We start from the raw sequence: 25,431 nt of genomic DNA, 5'->3' as shown, positions 1-25,431 counted from the left end.
ACCCCATAGGAATATGGAATTTCATTTTATTAGTGCAATGTATAGAAAAGTTTTACTTATCCTTCAAAACTTTAGTCTTGTATTTTAAAGTTCCAGAGTATTAAAACATTATTTAGCTGATGAATATCTGACTGGAAGATATGAGGTGGTGTCAAAAGAAATATTTTTGAAAACTAGACAATCATCAATCAATCATGGCTAGGCTTCGCGAACGAAGATTTGGGAAGGGCTCTACCCATTTTTCATGCAAGCGCGTTGGTGGCTAAAAAGGCCAATACGAGAAAGGCAAGTCCGGTTGCAAAAGACACAGCAGAAAGACTCCTTAGATGGTATATTCTGCAAGGTTCGATTCTTTCTGCGTTGTCTTTTCTCCTCAAGAGTGATCCTGCGTGCCTTCTCAAAAGCATCAGCAGCGTTATAAATGGTCTGTCTCCAGGCCTCCCGATTAGAGGCCAGAGTGGACCAGTTATGGTGATCAATATGCCCGAGGCTGAGTTGTTGCTTCAGGGAGTCCTTGTATCTTTTCTTTGGAGCTCCTCTCTTGCGGCAGCCAGTGGCAAGTTCACCATAGAGCAGGATCTTAGGGAGGCGGTGGTCCTTCATCCTAGAGATGTGCCCTGCCCAACGCAGTTGCGTTCTCAGGAGCATGGCCTCAATACTTGTGATTGCTGCCTGTTCGAGAACAGATGTATTGGTCACATAGTCTGACCAATGGATGTTAAGGATTGTACGGAGGCAGCGTTGATGGAAGCGTTCTAGGAGACGCAGGTGGTGGCGGTAGATGACCCATGATTCGGAACCATATAAAAGAGTAGACAGCACTATGGCTCTGTAAACACTGATCTTGGTGCTTTTCTTCAAGTGTTTATTACGCCAAACTCGTTTATGGAGTTTTCCAAAAGCACTGTATGCCTTTGCTAACCTATTGTCTATCTCCCCATCAATCTTACCATCTGAGGAGATGAGGCTGCCTAGGTAATTAAACTGTTGGACTGAATTGAGTTCTGACTGGCCGATGGTGATGTGGGGACGGTGGGGGACTTCCTGAGGTGCAGGCTGATGGAGAACTTCTGTCTTCTTTAAGCTGACTTCCAGCCCAAAGAGCTCAGCAGCCTCTGCAAAGCAGGATGTTAAACGCTGCAGAGCTGCTTCTGTGTGGGCAACAAGGGCGGCGTCATCAGCATAGAGCAGCTCCCGGACAAGATGGTTTAGGGTCTTAGTATGGGCCTTCAGTCGCCTTAGGTTGAATAGGCTTCCATCAGTACGATATCGAATGTAGATACCGTCCTGATCATCGAGGTCTGCCGAGGCCCTTTGAAGCATCATACTGAAAAAGACTGTGAATAGGGTAGGAGCGAGAACGCAGCCTTGTTTCACACCATTCTTTATTAGAAAGGGCTCAGAAAGTGTGTTGCCATATCTGACTTGGCCGTGCTGATCCTCATGAAGTGAGATGATCATTTTAAGGAACTTGGGGGGACAACCTAAACGTTCCAAAATCTGCCAAAGACCTTTTCTGCTCACAGTATCGAAAGCCTTGGTGAGGTCGACAAAGGTTACATAGAGACCTTTGTTCTGTTCCCTACACTTCTCTTGCAGTTGTCTGAGAACAAATATCATGTCTGTGGTGCTCCTGTTGGCTCTGAAGCCACACTGACTTTCAGGTAGAATTTCTTCTGCTATAGCGGGTATTAGTCTGTTCAGGAGTATTCTTGCCAAGATTTTGCCAGCAATGGAGAGCAGAGTAATACCACGGTAATTTGAACAGTCTGATTTAGTACCTTTCTTCTTATACAAGGTGATGATGACTGCATCACGAAGGTCTGAAGGTAGTTCGCCTAGTTCCCAACAGCGCACCACAAGCTCATGAAATTTAGCATGGAGTGCAAGGCCCCCATGTTTCCAGACTTCAGGTGGAATTCCATCAACCCCAGCTGCCTTGCCAATTTTCACCTGCTGTATGGCCTTGAGGGTTTCTCCTAGAGTGGGGGCAGTATCCAATTCGTATTTCACTGGTTGTTGTGTGATGGACTGAATTGCTGAGTCTTGTACTACACGGTTGGTACTGAAAAGAGTCTGAAAGTGTTCAGACCATCTATTCAGAATGGAGGTTTGATCTGTCAGAAGCGTTTGACCATCTGCACTGAGTAGTGGGCTTTGGACTTGGTATGTAGGCCCGTATGCTGTTTTCAGGGCCTCATAGAATCCTTTGTGATCCCCTGTATCTGCACATAGTTGAGTTTTTGCAGCTAGATCGGTCCACCATTTGTTCTGGATGTCACGGAGTTTCTGTTGGAGCTTGCTGCAAGCAAGACGAAAGGCTGTTTTTCTAGCGTGACAGGAAGGCAGTGCAAGGTGTGCTTGGTGGGCGGTTCTCTTCTTCCTCAACAATTCCTGGATTTCTTGATTGTTTTCATCAAACCAGTCCTTGTTCTTCTTGAGGGAGAACCCTAAGGATTCTTCAGAGGATTGCAGGATGCTACTTTTAATATGCTGCCAAATTGTTTCGGGAGAGGAATCTGCAGAATCTGTGGAATGGTTATCAAGCTTAGTTTGAAGGTTTGCCTGGAATCTTTCTCTTACTGTGGCTGATTGGAGATCGTTAACTTGGAGTCTTCTCCTTGGGATACTGCCCCTTTTGGGTTTGAATTTGAGATAAAGGTTGAGTTTACAGCGCACAAGCCGATGGTCTGTTTGACATTCTGCGCTGGGCATCACGCGGGTATGGAGGACATCGCGGACATCTCTCTGTCGCACCAAGACATAATCAATGAGGTGCCAATGCTTAGACCTGGGGTGCATCCAGGTTGTCTTCAGACTATTTTTCTGCTGAAAGATAGTATTGGTGATGGTGAACTGTTGCTCCGCACAGAATTCTAGCAGAAGTCGACCATTATCGTTGCAGTTTCCAACACCATGCTTGCCTAATACTCCTTTCCAGGCTTCAAAATTCTTACCTACTCTGGCGTTGAAATCACCAAGGATAATGATCTTATCATCTGCGGGCACCTTTTGGGTAAGACAGCGCAGGTCAGTGTAAAATTTATCTTTTTCAGCAGGGTCAGCTTGGAGAGTTGGGGCATATATACTGAAGATGACAACGTGTTGCTTGTTGTTTAGTGGAAGGCGTAGGGAGATAATGCGGTCAGAGTGACCTGTCGGCAGATTTTCGAGTTTAGGGACAATGGAGTTTTTGATCATGAAGCCGACACCTGAGAGATGTTTTTCGGTTCTGGGCTTACCTGACCAGAAGAGTGTGTAACCGGCACCATGTTCTCTGAGGCTGCCTTCCTCGTGAAGGCGAACTTCACTGAGAGCAGCAATGTCGATGTTGAGACGACCCAGTTCATGGGCAATTAGGGCAGAACGTCGCTCAGGACGTCCACTATTGGCAGAATCGAGCATGGTTCTGATGTTCCAACATGCTAGAGTTAATTTGAGTACACCTTTGGAGGCAGGTGCATGCCTTTGACTTTTGCTCTTTGTGCGACCGCATTGGAAGAAGATGCCCGTCGGTCTGCGGTTAACCAACCGGGTGAAGGTGGAGATGAGCTTTGTTTAGGCCACCTTTTCTAGGCCCCTCTCCGAGTGGAGCAAGCAGTGCTGTCCTTGAAAAGGCTGCTTGGTCGTTCAGGGTGCTGCCCCAAGAGACTCTCATCTCCGTCAGTCTCAAATGACCAATATCCTGAACCGCCTGTATGCAGGGTTGAGTCTGCGGCTCCCAGTGCATCTTTCACCTACCGTTTCGACCCTCGCCCGTCGCTACAGGACTTTTTGCATGTGGGTAAAGCCTTCAAGCCTGCGCAATGGATTTTTTAGGTGAGATGCAGTATGCGCGGAACTGAACCCACCCTTTAATCCTGAGGTTCATCTGCCAGGGCCGAGCAAGCTTGGACGGTGGCAGCGAGGTCCTCAGGACGTAGGTTTGATTAGAGTGACCTTCTCTGAGATGGATGGCCTTCCAGGGCTAAGCGAGCTCCATCTGCCCGGGTTTGGGATGAGAGTTGTCCTTCTCCTAGGATGACTGCCAGAAGGCTAATGAGCTCATCCTGCCCAGGGATGTAGTTTATCTGGTCCTATGGTTTTGACCTGTCTGGCATGGGCGACCCTACCGAAGGCATGAACCCTCGCCAGCATAGCTCGCAACCACACAGGGGTACATAGGCTACGTTCCTGTTAGAACGATTTGGGCAGGTCTTTTATTTCCAGTAACAACCCTTTGTCCTGCCCACTCTTTCAGGTTGTAACAGAGCAAAGCAAATATATCCAGAACATGCCAAACCTGGGCAGTAGCCGCAGGAGAGCCAAAACGAAAGAAATAAATAGACAAACAAACAAACAAACAAACAAACAAACAAACTGACCAACCGTTCTGGCCCCCGTACCTGTCCAAGGCTGAGGTACCTTACAAGGCCCCAGCCTGGCCGGGACCCCCATCAATCAAAAGAAACCTCTGTCCACCCAGACCTTATCCTTCCCCCACTGTGTTACCACAAATTCCAGGTGCACTGCTCACATGTGATGTGATGTTTCATACGGGACAGCCCTGCTCTCCCACCCGCCAGTCGAAGGACCCCCATGGCCAGCTCAACACCCATCCCTCTGCTCCGTCCCCCTCCCCCTCTCCCTCCCTCCCCAAACCTGGAACGGCAAACCTCTGTGTGCTCCGAAGCTGTGCTCTCATCTTCCACGGGGGTGCAGTGCTCGCTGGCAAGGCTCCCCCTTTCTCTCCTTTCTCCTGCCGCGGCCTTGCCTGGGGTCCAAAACCGCGCGCGCGGAGCGCGCGCAGCGCGAAGCCCCCGGGCCGGCGCGGCGTCCTGCACAGCGCCTGCAGCAGCCCCCGAGCCTAGCGGGGTCCCGCATGGCGTGTTCAGGGCCACCGGCCAGGCGCGGAGCTCCGTGCGCACCGAAAACTAGACAAGACTCATAATTTTTAATATCAACAACCCAGCAGCCAAAAGAGTTTAGCACCTGCATCCTCCTGTGGAAGAATTTAAGTGTCTGGGTTTGCACAAATAACAGGAGCTCATGAAGGTACTTAACAGTGAAACATTAGTATCGAGCAGATTTTCATTGCTCTCCTAAGTACTGAGATTGCAGTGCTACCATTCTAAAGGAAAAAAAACCAAACAAAAACAAAACCCAAAACAAAACAAAAAACCACCCCGAAAATTTTACCTAGCCTAAAAATTTCATTTATAGTGCCAAGTGCATTGGGAAATCCAGCCGTAGTCATGAGTAGGGCACAGTCAGCTGCTGAAGAGCTACTGCAGCAGAGGGTTAGTGCAGCTGGGATTGCTATGGAACATCTGTAAAGCAAAACTCAGAGAAGATTATACAGATATGTCATCTAATGCGGCTTAAAAATAAATAACTACATAAATAAATAACCTTTTGCGTTCCAAGCCCTTGCTCAGATCCTGAACAAAAGCACCTCTAGCTATTCTTTTGCGCTTCTGTCCCAACAGAGTTTCAGCAGCCATCTTCATAACAGACCATTCTGTCCCTTTTTTTGTTTGTTTTTGGTATCAAAAAGTATTAAGGAGAAAAATGCAACTATATTAGTTGCAGAAGTGTCCACCGGCCATCCGAAAGCGTAAGTAAGTATTTCAACCAGTAAACCACATATCACTTCGCTGCTAGAACAGGCTAGCAGGAGAGCGCTACAGCAGAGTCCTGTGTGACGGTGATGCGGCGGCGCGGGCGGTAACAGGCGGGCACAGCTCACCTGTACCGACCCAGCGCCGCTCAGCCGCCCTCGCAGCGCCTCCAGCCTGGCCACGGCAGCGGGGGCGCGCCCCTCACCGCCGGGAGAGCGCCCACCCCCGCCGCACCGCGCAGCCCGAACTGGCGCCCCCAACACCGCCGAAAGTTTCGCCCGCCGGCGTGCGAGGCCGACCCCACACGAGCCCGCCTTGCCCCGGTTTCCCTCTCGACAGCCGTGGTGGGGCCCCGGCGGCGGCAGGGGCGGGAAGGGGCGCTGCGCTGCCGCCCCCCGGCGAGCGGCGAGTGCCCTCCCCGCGCCGCGCACTGCGCCCGGCCCGCACTGGCGGCTGGCAGGGAGGGAGGGAGGCAGGGAGCGCCCCGTCCTGCCCCGCCGCCCCCGGGGACGGGGGCGCACAGCCGCCATGTGAGAGCAGCGGGGCTCGCGGCGGAGCCCGTCCCCGGGGCGGGGGGACCGGACCGGCTGTGGCCGCCGCGCCGCGCTACGGGCTGGGCAGGTCCGCCGAGGCGAGCGGACAGCAACAAGCCGCCGCCGCTGCCGCCCGCCCGCCCGCGGCCCCGCCATGGGAGCCGGGCGCGGGGCGAGGCTGGCCGCCCCGAGCCGCCGGCGGGGCTGAGCCCGGCGCTAGCGCAGGTAGGGAGGCAGGGGCCGCGCCGGGCCACGGGGGAGGCGGCCGGGCTGGGGAAGGGGCTGGCCCGGCTCCCTCCCAGCCCCACCGGCAGCGGGTCGGGCGGCGCTTCCCGGCCCTCCGGAAACTTTGGGCGAGCGTCGCGGTGCCCCGGGTCCCCCGCGGCGGCCGGGCCGGGCAGCGCTGGCGGGCAGGCGGAGCGCGGTGCCCCGCGGTGCCGCCGCCGAGGGCCGGGGAGGCGGGCGGGCGGGCAGAGAGGGAGGCTTTGACATGGCTTTGGGGAGCGGTACCGCGGAGGTGGGGCCGTGCCGGGAGGCTGGAGCGGCAGTACTGGTCGTCGGAGTAGTGTACGTATTTTGGTGTGGGGTTTGTTGGTTTTTTTTTTCCGATTTGGCGTGCAACGTTTCAGGGACAGGAGTCGGGAGCGCTGCCGAACTCCTGGAGGATGTGGGTTAAATGAGCCTGTGCTGCGGAAACTCAGAGCGGCTCTGCCTTGCCTTTCAGACACGGGGAGGAAGAGCGGTGTGTGTGCTGGTTTGGGTAGTTCGGAAGGGAGGTGGTTTGTCTCTAGTCGCTTTAGTATGCTTGGGTTTAGTTGTCTGTGACAGAAATGTGCTCAGTGGTAGGTATTTAAACAAAACCCAAACCAGGATACTTCAGACTGAATAAGAGATTAATGAAAATCATCGTGCGTGCAGTCAGGGAATAGCACTCAATTGGGTAATTTCTGTTCCGGACACTGCTAAGTTATGGGGCGCTCCGTTTAATTCATTGGGCGTCCGTCGTCTTCACGTGTTGCCATTTGAAAGGAAAAATAACCCCCCAGTGCGCCTGGTTTTGTCTGCACCTGCCTTTGCAAATGCTGACTCTCCAGAGTTCTGCGTGGTGCTCTCTCGGAGCCGAAGACGCCCGGTCCGTGTCCAAGAGCCCTGCTATTTATAAGACTCGGCAGAGCGGGGGAGGAGGAGGAGGGATGCAGCACCAGGCTGTTGTTTGCCTTTTGCATAAACTACCGAGGCAGGTTGCATATTGTTTGAGATGTTGCATCAGTGGAGGCGAGGTGCGGGGGGGGGGGAAGAAGTCCAGAAGCTGAAGTATTCCTAATTCTTTTTTTCCTAGGGACCGTGGATCTGTGAAGCGCTTCCCTCCGATGTGAGTGCAGTGTCCCCTGTGGGATGCAGTAGGTGATGCCCAGTTCTACTGCAATGGCAATTGGAGCTCTCTCTAGTTCTCTCCTTGTAACCTGCTGCCTCATGGTTGCCCTTTGTAGCTCCACCATACCCGTACAAAAACTAGCCAAGGCTCAAGACAAACAGGAGATAAAGGCGAGCCAGGAAAAGAGGGATCACACGTCTACAAGGGACAGCCAGACAGGCCCGGGGAAAATGAATGAGATCGGCAGGAGCGGGAGGGAGGAGGGTAGCAGGGACTGGAAGAGCAAAGGAAACAAGAACTACTCGAACAAGGAGTCATGGACTAAGCAAAAGCAGGCTTGGAACAGCCAGGGGACAAGCAGTAAATCTGGGAGCATTCAAATGCAAGAGCAAAGGGATGCTGCTCCCGAGGAACCTCAGGTGGCTGAAGACTCGTCTCTCCCAGCATCTGTTGCGAGTGTCACTCCCGAGCCTCCGGAGGAGTACGCCTATCCGGACTACCGTGGGAAAGGCTGCGTGGACGAGAGCGGCTTCGTCTATGCCATTGGGGAGAAGTTTGCGCCGGGCCCCTCTGCCTGCCCCTGCCTCTGCACGGAGGAGGGCCCGCTGTGTATCCAGCCTGAGTGCCCCAGACTCCACCCTCGCTGCATCCATGTGGACACCACGCAGTGCTGCCCGCAGTGCAAGGAGAGGAAGAACTACTGCGAGTTCCGAGGCAAAAACTATCAGACCCTAGAGGAGTTCATGGTAAGGCCAAAAGTAGTTTTATGGGTTCTTCTCTTGTTTAAAGTGATATTATGTTCTTTAGCTGCTTTCTCAGAGGGTGTTCTGGGTCCTGCCCCTTCCTGTTTTCATTTTTGTGTTAATATTACTTCTGCAGTGCTGTAAAATATTCCCCTTAAACATGACCTTTTCTGCTCTCTGACACTAATATTTTTAAATGAGGGGGCTGATCTTTATTAATTCCTTTGGTATTTACAGTAAAAAATGCTACTTGGAAGGATCCTACTCAGTGGTGTTACAGATTTTATGAAAATTTTTGGCAATACATTTGTTTCCTTATTTAACTGTTAACTGTTAAACTTCTACCTTGGAGAGATTGAGCAGGGTTTTATGGACTGACTTCTATTTCTGGTAATCAGTCTATGATGATGCCTTTTTTTTGTAACAGTCATTTCTCTTTTCCTTTTTAACTATTTAAATGGTGCTGCCAAGGTTGCGTAATGTTTGCTTTCTGAGAATGACTGTGGGCCTTCTTTTAATAAGAGCGTGGTTTGCAGTCTGAATTACAGTGGTAGTTTAAAAAAGGACTTGAAAAGCCTTATGTTTAGGGAAATCCTCTTAGACTATGCCCTTTTTAGCGTTATTGTGCAAGGTCATTATCAGTGAAAACGCAACTTATGACAATGTGCTTGAAAGTTCTGGAGTTGAGGCCAATTTTCTGATTGCTTACCTTTTTTCATTTAGCATTTTATTGTGGTTGAGATCTGTGAGCAGACTCTAAGAAAGACGTGAATTTGCTTATGAATGACTGTTAGATACAGGGCTGGTCCAAACTCCATTTCTGAACACACCAAAGATTTTTGTGCTGAATATGTTGAGGGGACTACAAAATCCAGTTCAAGGTTCTGGAAGCTGAGCCCCTTCTCAGGTTGGAGAAAAAGAAAATGTATTTGTGAAGTCTCTAAAATTGCCACTCTACTCTCTGTGGTATTTGCATGTATATGGAAACTTAACTTTGGTTCATAATGTCTATCCCATGTTCTTCAACGTATGGAAAAATAAATAAATAAAGGAGCAGAACTGCTTTCTTTGGAATAAATCACAGTATTTCCCATTGCTCTCTTTAGTCAGTGATGTGTAGAGCACTAGTGAATTTCAAAACATGGCAGAAAACATTGTGTCATCCTCCCTTTTTCCATGTCACCCTCAAGGATTGCATTCAACTTCAGGGTGGCAGTTTTCTACTTTAGAGGGAGCAGCTACTTTAACAGCAGCTAGTTGGTGTGACCTTTTCGGAGACAGATTGTGAGATCCTTTCTTTTCCAGCAAACTTAATTGTTGAGGGGTGGCCAAAACATGAAGCTTCTTCACACATTCTCTGTTGGTCAGAGTTTTAAAGCCTTTCATTGATGCTCTTCTACAGAGTTCCATTTCCTAGCCTTTTTATATGGTGGTGGTGTATTAATGACTGTGAAGCAAGCTTAAAATACTGTTAGGGCTCCCTGCTACATTTGGACATGGCTGGCAGCCTTGGTAAAAAGGGAGTGCTGAACAGTAACGTAACATTTACAGAAATGTTCTGAAAATACTTTGGCTTTTAGCTTTTTAATCCCATTCACCTTTCAGTCCTTGTCTTCATACCTTCCTCAAATGACACATTGGTTCCCTTATTGCTTGTTTTAGCCAGCTTTGGAAACACAAGTGAGAAGGGATGTCTTGTCAGGATGAGCAAGGAAAGTTATTGACACAGGCAGTGGAACTGCAGCCTGATTATTTTCATTTGTGAGGACCTTGGTTTTTAGTTGAGCTTCAGTGTTGTTTCCAGTATTGTGAGCACAAATTGTAAATGCAGCTGTTTGCCCAGGCCACTGCAATCAGAGGGATTGTCTGGTGACATAAGGTACAGATGTAGTCAGTTTGCTGCTGCTCAGTGAAAGCAATTGCAAAATGCAAGCAATTCCACACAGTTTCAGAGGTCGTTTTGTGAGTTTAAAGCTTATGGCTACTAATATGCTATCTCTTGCTTAAGGTCGCGGAAGGAGTTATAAATGGATAGTGATCTGATTTTTCTCTATGTCTGTACCTACTGTTTGTGCCAAAGAATACCAGACATCACTGAAGGAAGAAAAAGATGACCTTCTAACTTTGAAGTGACATTATTTGCAAAGCATTTCGGTATAGATGTGTAATTATGCATACAAGTTTGGGAGTTTGCTTATATAAAATTCCTATATGGCCTGATGTGACAAAAAATTGCCCTGACTGGAGCCAGAAACTGAGTATGCCAGGGAATGGGAGGTTTGATACATTTCTTTGATTCACAGTCAGTCCTACAGGCTTTGTTTGTGTGCACATGTATGTATGCGTTTTTCTGTTTTCGAAAAGGACATGGATATCAACACAAAACACAGTTTGCGTGAGGGGGAAGGATCTTGTAAAGCTGTTTCCATCAGCACCAGTCTGGTCCCCTGTGGATATTGTGAGGCAAAATGGCAGAGGAATCACAGCATCCATATGAGTGGGACTGGTAGCAAAAGCTTTAGTTGGTGAAATGCAGTGAGGATAAAGTTCTGCACTTGAAGCTGAAGGTTTCTGAGCACGTTGTCCACTAGATGTTTTTCATTATTAAAGTAAGATTTGAAAATGCAGGCTGATGTAAAAAGTCATGGCCTTACAAGGGCCATAAATTATCTTCAGAAGTGAAATGTTTGGGAAAGACCTACATATTTGAAAGTTGCTGCTTCATTTGTCTTTTAGAATTTCCTTGCTTCCACAAGTTGTACTTCTTAGTGGGTGAGTTACCTGGAAATCTGAAAGTCAACAAACCCAAATGGATTTTGAAGGATCTGTGCTATTTAGAAGGCACAGAGAAGTAAAAGCAGGGCCGGTGTGTTTATTATTGTCAGTGTAACCCCATTCATATTCTCTTGAGTTGTGTAAGTGGCAAAAAAGTATTAATAAAAATTTTGGCACAAAAGAAAGTTGGGGATTATGATTTTTTTTTTTTTAAATTTAGATATTTTCAAGTCTCAAGGAACCACATAAAGATTGTATATATTTTTTTACAGCCTTTTTGTTGGTTTGGTTTTGGTGTCTTTTTGGTTTTTTATTTGAAGTTAGACTTGTGGAAAAAGAAAGGGGAAAGGTCAAATTACCTTGCAATAGCACTTCAATGAGTCCAAAATGATTTGTCACTTCTTAATTATGACAATTTACACTGAGTTGCTGGATAAACCTACTACCCTTACTGAGCTACAGTTTTCTTCACTGCCACCAGTGGGAAATTTACCAGTTTCCACAATAGTTTGCTCTTTTGCAATGTCTGCAACTCCGTTTATACCTCTGCTCATAAACTTCCCTTTAAACAGTTCTTAAGAGGTTATTTTTTTTTTGCCATCTCTATTATCTACAGTTTTTATGGCTGCCTGCCTGGTGAATGCATGAGACTTCTGTGCCTCTTGTCTTCCATTTTTTGCATAAGCAGAACTACAGTTGCTTTAGAGTTAATAATCTGCAGACCGCAGAGATGTGGTATCGTTAGTCCTCAGAGAGAGGTTGATAGGTGATATTATTTCCGGTCTGGCCTGGTTGTGTCATATGTGCTGAGCATGACTGCTGCCAGGCTGGTTGTTTCCCAGATGAACAAATGGGATGCTGGTTGCATTGACTGCCACTAGGAACTGTGCTGCAGGGAAGGCACTTACATTGTATGAGTAGAAGAGAGGAATGAAAGACCAAATGTGTCTTTTCATTCTGATTTATTTAGCTGCTGTTACATATGCACACTGTCTTACTGTCTTTCTTTCTAGTGATGATTTTATCTCCAAGTATTAAGCTGCCATTAAGGTGTGGAAAGGAGTGGGGGTTTTCTGCAGTTCCTGCTGCATCCCGATGATGTATAAAATCCTGTTGTTTTGTCCAAAGGTGAACAGATAACTGTTGACACTGATACCATTTTAGCAGCCACTGTGGTTTATTTATATGCCTGAAAAGAGTTTTGTAGAAATAAGCATGTGGAGACCTTCCTTATCTGTACTACCATTACTTGTATTGCTGGGTTGTAGAGATTACAGTACTTGGCAAGGGCATACTGTAAATATTGCCCTGAAATCTCATGATTTGTTAGACTGGAAGCGTATTCATTACTGCAGTATCACATGAACAACGTACTCTGTTCGTGAAAGATGTAGTCTTCAGGTGTATGTGCTGTATAGGACAGAAATGTGTATCATGAGTCATCATTATTAGATAAAGATTAGATTGGTTTTGTTAATCAGTAGTATTTTAAGTGCTACATTAAATGGCTTCTTTTTCTAAGAATTTTAGGCTTCTGTCAAATTTGGAATTCTAGTAAACCTATTTAATTAGAATACATTTAAATTTTACAGATGAGAGATTTTAGGAATAATGTCTGTGTGCTGCCTTGTTTCCTGATGAGATAATCTAGTTTTTACACCACTTTTAATATTGAGTGGCACAGCTACTAAGTAGTGTCCTGGGAGAAGAGATATCTTTTGCTGTAGTTACTGGTCTCATTGAACTTTATAGGTTGACAAATTTGCATCTTTTCCAAGTCATGGCAAAAAGCGTTAAAACTGTTTGAAACTACAGGTTTGTCTTGTTGACCCAGATCCTTGGAATTGAGGTCTGGTGTCTTTGATCGAGTAGGATTCCTTAAAAATAATCCCAAAAAATAAAAATAAAAATCAGTCCTCCCTAAATGGCATGTTTTCATAATTTAGTAAGTATTGTTTCTGGATACAACTCCATAGGGAATGCTTCTTATTTACTTGGCAATACTTAGGAGCTCAGGTTTGCTGGCACTCAAAACTTCACATGCACTGCAGATGATTACCTTGAATACTTGAGCCTTTCAACTCTGAGCACTGGATCAGAAACCTCCTCATTCGTTGACACTTTAGCTCTGGAATGAATGTGGCAGTTTACAAACAATTACAGGACAAAGTTCTTGTCCTGAAGTCTTTAGTAAAGATCTGCAGTACTGGGCTGTCAGACTCCTTGTAGGATTTTATTAATGTGTGTTGTGGTGTCATCCTTGGTAGTGTGTGAAGCAAAGAGAAAACACAAAGTGAGTAGCTAGCGAAGGAAGCCCAAAATAAATAATAGTAATAAAAGCAGAAAGCAACACAGCAAGAGACCCTATTTAAGCTTTCTGAGCAGAGGGGAGTGCATGAAAGATATGTGAGTGCATAAGCAAATGACAGCCCTGGCAGGTGGTAAGGGAAGTAGCAAAGCATGAATGAGCATTTAGTTGGAGATGATGCTGTGCAAGCATCAGCATGTTTGAACTTTGGAAGTGAGAAGGATGTGAGAGGCAAACAAGCAGAGAATGGATTTGAGGAAAAAATGTCATGGGCTGCCTAAAAATTAGGGAGAAGAAGCAGATGATCTGCAAGTTAGACATCTGGGTGATTTTTCACAGAGAATAATTGTTCTTTCTTTCTTTTTTTTTTTAAGATTTGAGGGTTTTTTCTGCTTTTATTGGAGAAATGCAATGGGTGGTTGTTTGCATCAGCTGGAATCTGGAATGAAAAAGGGTCTGTGAAAAGAACAACCTCCTCCTTGAGTAAACCAGTAATCTGCACAGATTATAGATTTAGAGGATCACTAATAATAACATTCAGCTGCATTTTCATCCTGTGTTTTATCTGAGCATGGATGCCCATGTGGTTTTACAGAGTACAGCAATGAGGTTTACAGTACACCATTTATTGCTCTTCAGCATCCTTGCTTCCCTCTGCCTCCAGCTGCTTGTGTAGTATGAGGACGTCAGCAATCCAATGTGCTGTGCCTGGTCAGGAATGCTGAAGAGGGCAGCTGGAATTGTACATGTGGCAAATACAGGGATTTGAAAGTCCATTTTTTACTAAATAGAGCCTTGATACTGTTTTGTTTGGAATTAATTTCTTTGAAGTAGGTCACTCAGCTAATTATCTTATGGTATTCCTATGCTGTAAGAGTTCTTTAAAACCAGTAACATTTCACTGGGTAAAAAGGATTACCTGTATTTTACTTCACCCCTTTCTTTGAATTGCAATTTATTTTCAGAAACTTAAAGTATTAGAAGAATAGCCCAAATACAATTAACCTGTGGGAAATAACCGAATTCAAAAAGGATGTTTTTTTCCTGCCTTCTCTTTGAAAAATATAATTTTAAATAAAATACAACTTCCTCCTACCGAAGTGCTTTAAAACCTGAAAAAAAAGGATTTCATTTTCGTTAAAAGAAGTTTCATACTTCATTTAGCAAAACTTTTCTTCTTTGATTATAATACTTTTTTCTAATTTATTTTTTGAACCTCTAATAGAAATAAACTAGATTATGAGCTTAATTTTCTGAAAGTTCATTAGAAATGCAGTCAGGAAATTTTTGGTTTTTTGTATTAAAAGTCTGCAGTGTTCTTATTTTAAAGATCTCTTTGACTTTCCCATTTGATGCAAAAGTTCAGAGCATAGATCTTTTTCTGCTGTGGTTCTCTAATTTTGCAGGAGCCCAGTCTTGCTATTTGCATTATTCAGACCACAAAACCCATTTGTTTTAAAGTGGGGAGGAAAAAGATGTGAAGGAAACAGCGCAGATGAGAAGGAGTGCATTAAGTGAAGGAGTTAAAAAGTGACTGGATTTGTGTTTCAGGTTTCTCCGTGTGAAAAGTGTCGCTGCGAAGCCAATGGTGAAGTGCTGTGCACTGTTTCAGCCTGTCCCCAGACTGAGTGCGTGGATCCGGTGTATGAGCCTGATCAGTGCTGTCCTATCTGCAAAAATGGTAAGTGATGGCTGGAAAACTGGAAGGAGGCTTCTGTTGGAGAGATCCATGTTATTCTGTTCTGGTTTTGAAAAATAATTCAAATGTTTTTCTTCGAAAGGAGATGGAGAAGAATTGTGTGTGGATGGTGTCTTCCTGCTACGAGGACTCAGATCTTCCCTTGACTGGGATGGACTCAATTATGACCTAAGGGATTTTTGTTACCCAGGAGACAATTAGGATGTTAATATCAGCTATTCATGTGTCTTGTGGATATAAATTTTACATGAACTCGTTGTGGCTATGTTTTATATAGGCACACAAAATGAAACTCAGGTTTGTTATGTTATCCACCTTTCAACATGAGCAGGAAAAGTTACTTTTGTTTACCAACCATTCTTGTTTGTTCCCCTTTCAGAGATTCTTCCCTCCTTCTTTTTCTTTTTTGTTTTTTTTTTCTCAAGCAAATCAAATGTACCTTATTGAGCTCATTTAATTTTCATAACTAAATGAATTAAACTCCCTAGTTTAATTGAATATTTTTCATAACTAAATTAGACAGAAAGTCTCTCTACTCCCAGCAAGAGCTTGCATTAGATCAAAGTCTTGGTCTATTTAGAGGAAAAAAATTACATGACATACTAGCTCATCACTTATAAAGAAGAAATGATAATTTATTAATAGAAATGAAAGCTGCAAAATCTCAAATGAAATTATATTTAAAATTAAAAAAGACATTTAAAAATATTCAGATAATGTGCAGACATCTGTTATTTCTCTTGAATAGGTAGGTTTCATTACATTGGCTAAAACAAACTGATTAAAATTGTGGAAAAGTTGGGGGAGGAGAGAGTGTTTGGCATATGATTTCCACAAATTCAATAGTAGATGATAAGGGATAGTTAATTGCATTGGAGGAGTGTCATTTGTATGGATATAAAAGTAATTGCTTGGCATCCCTTAATTGGTTGTTACAACCCTGAAGGAATTTGTTCTTGCCTGACAGCTTAAGGGCGCTGTGTTTTTGGAGATGAGGACAGGCATTTCTTGAGGCATTTAGGGACAGTTCCTGAGAAAGTCTGAATTTGGAAGCTGGTGATGTGATAGCTAGCCAGTCTGGAGGATCCTTTATTACTTATTTGATGGTAAGAATCTTTGTGACATGGTCACAAGCTTTTTGTGTGTGCCATGCTCTGCTGCAGTTCCCCAGGTTGAAGTGACTCTCAGCAGGCAAAAGGTTTGTTTTCAGTATCAGGGATGGAGTAACAAGCATAATGCATTAGCTGTCTGTGGTCTTTCCCACTGAGTTTGTCCAGTAGTCTTAATGCTGTTTGGAGCTGGATTGACTTTCCGTCAGTGCACATTCTCCCACAAGGATCAACATAATGCAGAGCAGTGGCAATTTCCTGGTGGTGGCTTGCTTTTGGGTTAAGATGGTGGAGCTGTGTGGGGCTTGCCTGTTTACATCGATTCCCTAACACTTTTCCCAGAAATGAGGCCTTTTTGAAAAATTGTACATAAAACATATTTTGTTGTGAGGAAGCTGCCTTTTCTCAGACTGTTAAAGCTGTATTACCTGAATTCTGCCTGCAAGAAAAGGGTTGTCTTATCCTCAGCCTCTGAATCCCTAATATTACTTGCATATTCCTCGGGTATTACCACGAGCTAGCATCTCTGACCCAGTTTCAGACCAAGGTGACCAAAGCTACCTGTTTCCAGTGAGCTGTACTGTCACTTCTCTGCATGTCAGAGAACCAACAGTGGCTTTCCTTGTTAGCTTTTAGATGAAGAAAAAAAAAATTAGCAATAACAACAAAACAAAGATAGTTCAGAAGCAGCTCAATTTTTCTGGTTCAACAGCTTTGGTATAGTATAGAAACTTCTGAGGAAACTTCTCCACCTGGGAAGTGCCTTTAAAAAAAATGGGTTGTTTGCTTTTAGGGCTAATATTAAAGCATGGGACATGTGCAGTTCTCAAGGAACTTCAGTGAATTTCTGAATGTTTTTAATTAAATTGGAAAACAAACCTACTGAGTAGGGTAACCTACCTTGCCTCATCCTCTCATTTTCAAGCCTACTGGAACAACTGCATGGTGAATGTGAACTGGGGAAATAATCATCGTGCTGTGCTTCAGGGTTGATCATTGCAGCGATGACATCATGTTAGTGATCCAAAAAGAGCTTTGGGTGATGGACGGGGAGCTCAACCACATAACTTGAATGGTGGGAAAGGTGGAGCCGTGTAAAGCAAACAAGTCAGGTAACTGCTGTCATGATCTGCATCTCAGCCTTGGTAGAGCAAGAAGGGATGGGAGGTGAAGTTTGGGTTCTCTACTAGCATTTGTATGTTAAAAATGCACACAATCAAACTCTGATTTCCCTCCCTTTCCTGCCACTTCTTAACATACGCCACCTTCCCAACTTGCCTGGTCTGTGGATTGCTGGCAGTGAACCAACAGTGAGAGCTGAGCAACTACCTCTGTCACTGGTAAGACCACTTACAAATGCCTGATTAAGAATTATGGAGGAAATCTAGTGAAAGCTTGCGATTATTAGAAATAAGTGAATTCAGTGTCTTGACAGGTATGAGTCATGGTACCTTACTTCTAGTAGGAAGGAGGGTGTGTAGTTGACTTCTCCAACCTGTTTTCACAAAATTGCTGGCAACCCTTATGAGGAGGGACAGGTATGTAACTGCACATGAGGCTTACGTGACTTACTTTAAATGTAAGAAGTAGAGAATGGTAAACTTGTGGAGTAAAGAATAGTTGTATGTGTAGGATCTTCTGTATCACATCCTGACTCTCAAAAGGGAACATAGATACTTCCATAGCTGAAGATGTTATTTTCTTCTTTGTGGGCAGGGACAGGGAGTACTTTAAAGAAATATTTGCTCTGAAAAGTAGGATATAGAAGGGATAAAAGGTGACGCCTCACTAGGAAAATCTAGGGAGGAAAGGAATTTTCCTGCTTTTTATATCTTAAGTCATTGCAACTAAAGGAGCTGTTTTGTGTTTGTCTTATATAATGCCCTGCAAAGAAGCAGAGTGAGGACAGAGAGGAATGGAGGAGAGGCTTCCTTCTCATGTGTGTTAGCATGTTGAGCTTCATCCTTTTGAATCAGCATCATAGAAAAAACGTCCAGGAAGTTAAATCTAGCTTCAGAAAATTGCATTAAGTAACAGGTGCCCAGTTCAGATCTCCATCTGCTTTACCGTGTTAGCATTGTAGTTTCTTCTTTGGAAGCCGTCCGTGTTCACAGAGATATCAATGAGCTTAGAATCAGGTACAGACATTTCCACAGTTCGTAGAGAGTTCAGGGTAAAGATAATAGGAATACAATTGCCCTTTCATTGGGAAAAGGCTGGGCGCTTGTCACTCATGCATTTGGGGCAGTGGAAGGGAGTGGAGGGAAATACTGGTAGCGAATTACCTTGCTCTAGGTTAAATTACCTTGGTTGTGTGTTCCACTTCTCTTTCCATCAGTAGAGCCCTAATAGGCATACACAGCTGAATGCTGATTTGCCTGAAGCCCACAGCTGTGGAGCAGCCGATGGAATCAAGGGTGACCCCGATCTTGTCTTTGCAGGAAGATGAGACTAAACCCGCAACCCACATGGAGCCTGGAGGGGGAGACATCATTGGTAGACCAAAAAACATTTTGATCTAAGATCCCCAAGAGATTTTTATTTCATTATATGGCTGAAAGATTGCCCCAAATAAGATCAAGCGGATCCTGTGTCCTTTCTAGCATTTATCTGTCTGTGTGTCAGTGTTGCTTCTCTGTCTACACCAGGGAGAGCTGGGCTTCTCCTTTTGGCAAAGGCTTGTAGCTGCGCAGTTGAAAATAAAAAACGCTGATGCCCAAGGGCACTAGTGTGTACTCAGGGCTGTAACATCTGCAGATGTCTTGTCTGTTCTCACTGGCTGTGCAACAGGGAGACTTTGCTCTGGTTGCAGTCATCTCAAGTGTCTTAGGTGGGATGAGTCAGTGCCTCATTTCATGTTTGGGTTCATAGTTACAGTTGAAATACGTGCACCATTTGGTTGCAATGATTGCTGCTAGTAAGGTGCAGGTCTAACATGATGTGGCCAGGGACAGTGAGTGGTCATGGTTTTGTATACCTGAACTGTGAGGTTGACTCACTGAGACTTTAGTACTTTGGTACCTTTACATACAATTACAGCATTTAGGCACAAGGTGACTTGAGAGTGCTTCTGAATGAGAAGTGAATGAGACCTGTGTCTGTGGGAAGGAGCTCTCAAGGGGGTAGAACCCTGATAACCGCTGACAGAGCTGTCCTTTTCTCTACTGTTTGTACAATTGTTTGTCTCACTGTGGGACTCAGGTCTGTTAAAAAATGTTGCTGGTCGAGGCAGTACTGTTACCCCTGTGAACAGTCATTCCTCTAAAATCCATGTGGAGAGAGGCTGTGTTGGACTGAGAGACCTCTCTTGCTATAACAAGGATGAGGATGTTTATTCTGGACAGATAAAGGGAAGCAGCACCTTGGCAGCTCTCATGTGAGCTGGCTGTTTGCTCTTCCCTGCAGCCCCAGCTTTGCTCAACCACCATGGAGAATCTGACCTGTAAAACTTAATGTCCTTTTGCAGAGTGTTTAAATAAAATATGATATACCCTTGACAATATATGCGTTAATCTCAGCAATAAAGAAAGTATCATCATGCTGTCTAGGTAGAGGTCAAGTTCAGGTATGTTCAAGGCAGGACTATTGCAAACATCAGGAATGTAGCTGCTGTGAAATTTAAGCAATCAGTGCCTTTGATTGTTCTTTCTTCCTCTTTCTTTTCATTCTAAATGCCTTTTTCAGTCATGCTTTGACAGCTAATTTATATATAGCAAAGAAGACCCAGAGGTTTTAAAGCATGAGAATGGTTCTTAAGCTTACATTATAAAGAGGGGATCAAATCAAGTGATCGTGGTGTAATGTAAAATGTAGGTATCATAAAATGATTGTAAATTCTAGTTGATAAGTATTTAATTTATTAAAAAAATAGATTGATAGAATGTACATTAAAAAGCAATAACCTAGTGAAGAAGAAATCGTTTCAAACTGATATAATTTCCAACCCACACTGTCTGCACCACTGTGTTTTTATTTCCTTGTAATGTGTAGTTCAGACATTTGAATACATGTGTATGCAGGGTAACATTTGTTTCATGTTTCTGTGTCCATGAGTTCCTTTGCTAAAACTTCTACGTAGACTTCCCACTGTAATAGACTGTATTTCACAAAATGATTTATAATATGGGACTCTTAACCAGGAAATATTAATGTTTTAGGGGGAATGAATGTTTCAGGGGGGAAAAATACCATTAAAGTTGCATGAACAGCTGTACGTGATTAAAATTGCCCAGTGAATATGCAGGTAGGTTGAAAAACTGTAGCAGATATTGTGGCAGCCATTTATTGAAAACAAATAACAGACTTGCTTCTTTTTGGCTGCATTGGGCATTTAAAGTGGCTTCCAGATCTGGTAGGTGAAGTTGGTAAACTCGTTGCAGTAGTTTTTTTCTTGATTTCTGCTGTTGAGGAAGTTGAGAGGAAGTTTGGTCTGTGTTGTCTTAATTCAAGGAATTCCTTTAAACTCATTTCATCTCTTTGCTCACCTCTCCCATTTTCTCTCCCTACTGTGGGAAAGTTGATTGCTACATAATTTGTCTATACTTCCTGTCCGGAAATCTCAGAATTTTATTCTTGTGCCATTTTTTCCACTTAGATCTGAACCTGTTTAAATGTGCATGGATGACCACGGCAAAGTGGGCTGAGCAAAACCTTGTGTCAAAACCACAGAGGCCTTATTGTTTCCAACATAATAACATATGTGCATGCATGCACATGGATAGATAAGCCACTGTTGACTTTGTGTTTTCATGTTCAAATGGCTAAATGGTGGTAGGTGTTGTTATTTCCTCTAAGGGAATGTAGAAGTTAATGTACAAGTTATGTGGACTTTCAGAGTATATGATTATTTTCCTCAATATAGAAACCTATCAGAAGATGAGAAGGATCTGTCTGAAGATATGGCAAAAGTATCCAGTTATACTGAGCATAGATCAATTACAAGGATAAATCAATTTATATAGTGTATACATGTTTATTGTGTGTACACCTGTATATAAAGTGTGAATTATTTTTTTTTACCAAGAGGCCAGAATGCTCTCAGTTGGGAATTCTGCTGTCAAAAGGCATCAGTAAGTGTCCCTGAGGTATCATGTCCCATTGATTTTGCTCAGACGCGAGGACAATCAGAAGTTATACTAACCTTGATATTTAAAGTGGTACTTTATACTTAAGTAGGAAGGTGTAGAAGAGCCTATTAAACTATAAAAGCAGTGTATCCTATAAGGTTTTCAGAACTCACTTTGCAATATTTTATCGTTACAGACTGCTACAGTGAGCCTGAAAAGCATTTCTTCAGCAGTCAGTTTTTTGCCTCTTACCTGCTACTGCAGGCCCAACTCATATGTCACAGCTGAATTCTGTAGTATCAGTCACTTTCATGGCAACTGCTTGCAGGGGGTGTTACTTTACTGTGGGTTGAAGCAAAAGTTGAATGATGATGTGCCCCAACAGTTGTTTAATAGTGGTGGTTCCAGGTGAGTGTGGGAAACAAGCAGCCAGTTCCCCATGGTGGTCAAAACTTGTGTGTGTCACAGCTACCAGGGTTCTTAAAAGATGTTTTGCATCAGCCTCAGAAGCAGAAAGATGAATTTGCTTACTGTGCTGATATAAAAAAAAGAAACACTCAAATCCTGGGATAGGAGGAGAAAAATAACCTTTCTAGCAACTTCCATGTGTTTTAAAAAAAAAAAGAATCTGATGTATCCTGTACCACTCATCACAAGAGTTTCACATATTTGCAATCCTGTGTAGGATGCTCATTCTGGTTCAGACAGGAAAGTGCCTTCATGCTAATATCCACCAGTATATTGGAGTAAACACTGTGCTATGGCTTGATTTGTGTTTCCTGACACCTTCTCTGTTACACAGAGATGCATTTGTGGATTTGCTTGTTTTCTAGTGAAGCAGCTAGCCCGTGCTCTCCAAAATGAAGTCATCAGTTGTTTTGGGTTTTTGTTCCTTTGTTTGTTTTGAATTTTTAAGTTCTTCATATAAGAATTTTCTGAGTTTATATTGCACGTTTATTTACCCACACGTGTGGAGATAGTTAAGATGTTAAAAGAAAAAATGGATCCCAGATCTCACATTATGGCCCCTTCCTACTCCATGCATTGCTCACAGCACTTGCTATTCGAGGAAAGTTCAGGAAACGTTAAAGGAGTTGCTTATTTTTTCCTACATCCAGTATTTCTTTTTTTGCTGTTCGTTACAGAAAATATTTCCAGTGTTAATTTTGCTCCCCCATTCTGCTATTGGATGTCTATTTTAATTTTGTATGTCACTAGCTGAAATTGTGGCAAACATTTGGGGGGCAGGTAGGATTCCAAGGTCTGAAACACTTGTGTGCATCTTGCTGTGTGCTACATGCTTGGAGTAATATTGCTTATCAGTAGAACGCTATACTGTTTGATTAAATTGTGAGCTCTTGGATTCTGAAACTCTGTCTTGCTCCAGATTGAATTACCATAGGTTAATTCATTATCCAGTGTTAGCTGAGCCACTGTTGATGTCCATGTGAGCTCTTAGTTGTGTTCTTTGCAGATAATCCTGTTTGTAAATAGAAACTATTTACTAGCTAGGTGCTACAGTGATGCAGTAATAGAAGTACATGGCTGATTTGTATTTTGCAGTGTGATCAAAAGGAGCAATAAAGAAAGATACCTTGTGTGTGTTGCTTTATATTCTTTTGCATTTTTTCATTGGTATTTCATTATGTTAAATGAGGCATCCAAGAGTTTACTTGGCTTTGAGGGGAGATGGAGGCTTATATTAAAGTGTTGTTAGTATATCTCTCAGATATAATAATGGTTGCCCTCTGATGATAAATTATATAATCAAAATCTCCTTTTACTTCTAACTGCAGTGTAATTTTCTCTGCTTATTTTTTTTATAGGAAGTTGATGTTTAGGCATTAAGGAAGATGTGAATTGATCCGAGTGACTTACTGATTGATAGAAGCAGGGAATTAGCTGATTTCGTTAAACTTCATTTCCTTAACACTTTTCTATGGTTGTGCTTTGCAATCACAACGGCATTTCCAAGCAGTGCGGAATTGCTAATACAAGGTTTGTCTTAACTTGACGTGACTCCTCTTTTTTTAGAGTTTGTTGTAGGTCTTGCATGAGCATGACGGCAGTCTCAGAAGTTTTCTTCATCCTGTTTGAGCTGTATTTGTAAATGAAGTTAAGATCTGATGAAGAACAGGAAAACCTGTTTCCTTTCCTGACATCAGTTTGACCATGGACTGACTTGGATGCCTCTGCCAGTGTTTGGAAAAGGGTGCTGAAGGAAAAGCAGTGATGGGTTCTTAGGGGAGAGGCTAAAAACTTCTGATATTTTTTTATTAATATTCATAAAATTGCAGCACTTGTCTTCCTTGTTGCTCTAAGTAGTATCTTACTATTTCAAACTGCTGCACTGGGGATCTCCCCTACATTGTGTGCTGTGAGAATCCCAAATTAAGTCCCTGGCAGGTCAAACATCTTTATCAGCTGGAGACTTAAGTACTTGCCTAATTTAAAACCTTGATCTTTAAGGTGGAAAGAGCTTTTACTTTGTGAACCTTTGGATTGCTTCCAGGGGGATAATTATCCATGCAGGTTTGCTTCCTTGAGCATGTTCAGCTGTACAGCATCAGTGATTAAAAGGAACAACAAAAAACACAACCAAAGATAGAAAATAACACATTATAAGTAATTTCTTACCTTCCTCAGCACTGTTACCATAATGATTAACATTTGAAAGCTGATAGGCAATCAGAAACTTTGATTGCTATTTTCATTTGGGAAAGCTCTGTAATTTTTTCTTTTTTTTTTTTTTTGCTGCCTACAGTAGTGCTTATTAAATTTTCATTAGGGGAATGACTTCCTACTGGTAAACATCACTTTCTTCTAAATGCCCTGTTCTTTTGCTGAGTCTTCACCTCTGTTTGCTTATTTCTGTGCCCATAGCCCTTGGATAGGGGCCCATTAAAAAACTGCATGCATAAATTCAACTTACCTTACAGTCTTGTAGATGATGAGTGGTTTTTCTCCTACATCATTTCTTCTCACATTGCAACACACTGCTATTGCACATTGGTTACTGACCACCTCTTTTAAGTACTTGGAAGCAGCAAGTCACATGCTGTTTATTACCCATGGATAAGATATATGCTCACCCAACATATGATTTAATTTTTTTTCTTTGGTGTTTTTTTATTTGGTGAATACCATTGAATAAAGAAGATCTATATCCAAGCAATTGCTTTTGTGTCTCCTGTGTTTGAAATACTTGCAGTGTTATCTCCTTTCTCAAAGATAGTTTTGCTGAAGTGTGGTGTTAATTGCTTTTCCAGAAAAAAGTAAAGCTGTTACTTGCTATGCTCCAAAATAGTTTCTATTCCTTGATGCTTCTCAAGCATTTTGAATTCAAAAGGGAAATTACTGGTTAAACTGGGCAGTTTTGGGGGAGATACACAGTTAATGAGTCCTGTTAAAGACAGAAGAGGAAGAAGTAGTGACCATTAATAATTTCTTATGAAACTAAGCAATAAGGCAGCGCAATGGTAAATGATGTTCAGTAAAACTGTATGTCAGGTAATGAAGGAAATTGCTTGGGTATTTTGATGACCTTTTGTTAAGATTTCTACTAAGTGGGTTTAGTTAAGTGTCACTGTGAAATGTTGTATGTAAGCATCTGTCAGGCTTCATTAAGAAAGGCTTGCATTTATTAGAAGTACGCTATTATATAAAGACTGGTCCTTCCCACCTGCTTTGTATAATCTTCCATATTTGCTGAGCACTCAGCAAGAGGAGGTTGCAGAAGTACAGAAAGAGCAGCAAGAAAGCTCAGTATTTCCCTGTGAGAACAGATGAGGTCTCTAGTAGTGATAGAACATGAATTAAAAATCATGCAATAAAGTGTGGTACTGGGGGAGAGCCCAATGAAAATCTTCCCTGTGCTCACAATGCAGAGTCAAGAGAGCAGCAAGAAAATCAAAAAGCATCATACATAGCGTTTTTAATGCACCATGTAATTAACCCATGAACACATTGCAGAAGATAATGCTGATACACAGTTTCCTAGGATTAAAATAAAGATCATATCTTTGTTAGGAGGAATAAAATATCTTAACCTAGCTACAGCAAAACTGCCTAGAATGACATGCCATAGAGCCTCATAGAAAACTCTTCATTTTCACAAGAGCAGAAACGTAACATTATTCTTTTCTACTGTCCATGTCCTAGAGTTTCCTTTTTGAACTGCCTCTTTTTAAAGCCCTTTGCAGAAAAACAACTAGTCTGTCTTC

General features: G+C 43.2%; 1 protein-coding gene across 5 annotated transcripts in view; it reads left to right on the top strand.

Moving 5' to 3' along the window:
• Positions 1–6,086: 6,086 nt before the first annotated feature.
• VWC2 (von Willebrand factor C domain containing 2) overlaps positions 6,087–25,431 on the top strand; it is a 55,344-nt gene continuing 35,999 nt past the window's right edge. Inside the window, exons 1-3 of one of the 5 annotated variants that reach the window (XM_027680782.1) lie at positions 6,087–6,358; positions 7,473–8,254; positions 14,886–15,015. In XM_027680782.1, coding sequence (XP_027536583.1) covers positions 7,541–8,254; positions 14,886–15,015 — 844 coding nt within the window. In that variant the 5' untranslated portion in view covers positions 6,087–6,358; positions 7,473–7,540. Of the gene's footprint in view, positions 6,359–6,608; positions 6,713–6,773; positions 6,876–6,901; positions 6,976–7,472; positions 8,255–14,885; positions 15,016–25,431 lie in introns of those variants that run through there. The other 4 variants (XM_027680773.1, XM_027680803.1, XM_027680793.1 and 1 more) reach the window with 4 other exon arrangements.

This window comes from Neopelma chrysocephalum, unplaced genomic scaffold (assembly GCF_003984885.1).
Source record: "Neopelma chrysocephalum unplaced genomic scaffold, ASM398488v2 Primary Assembly neopelma1_22b, whole genome shotgun sequence".
Lineage (NCBI taxonomy): Eukaryota > Metazoa > Chordata > Aves > Passeriformes > Pipridae > Neopelma > Neopelma chrysocephalum.
This window is presented reverse-complemented; position numbering and strand designations above follow the sequence as displayed.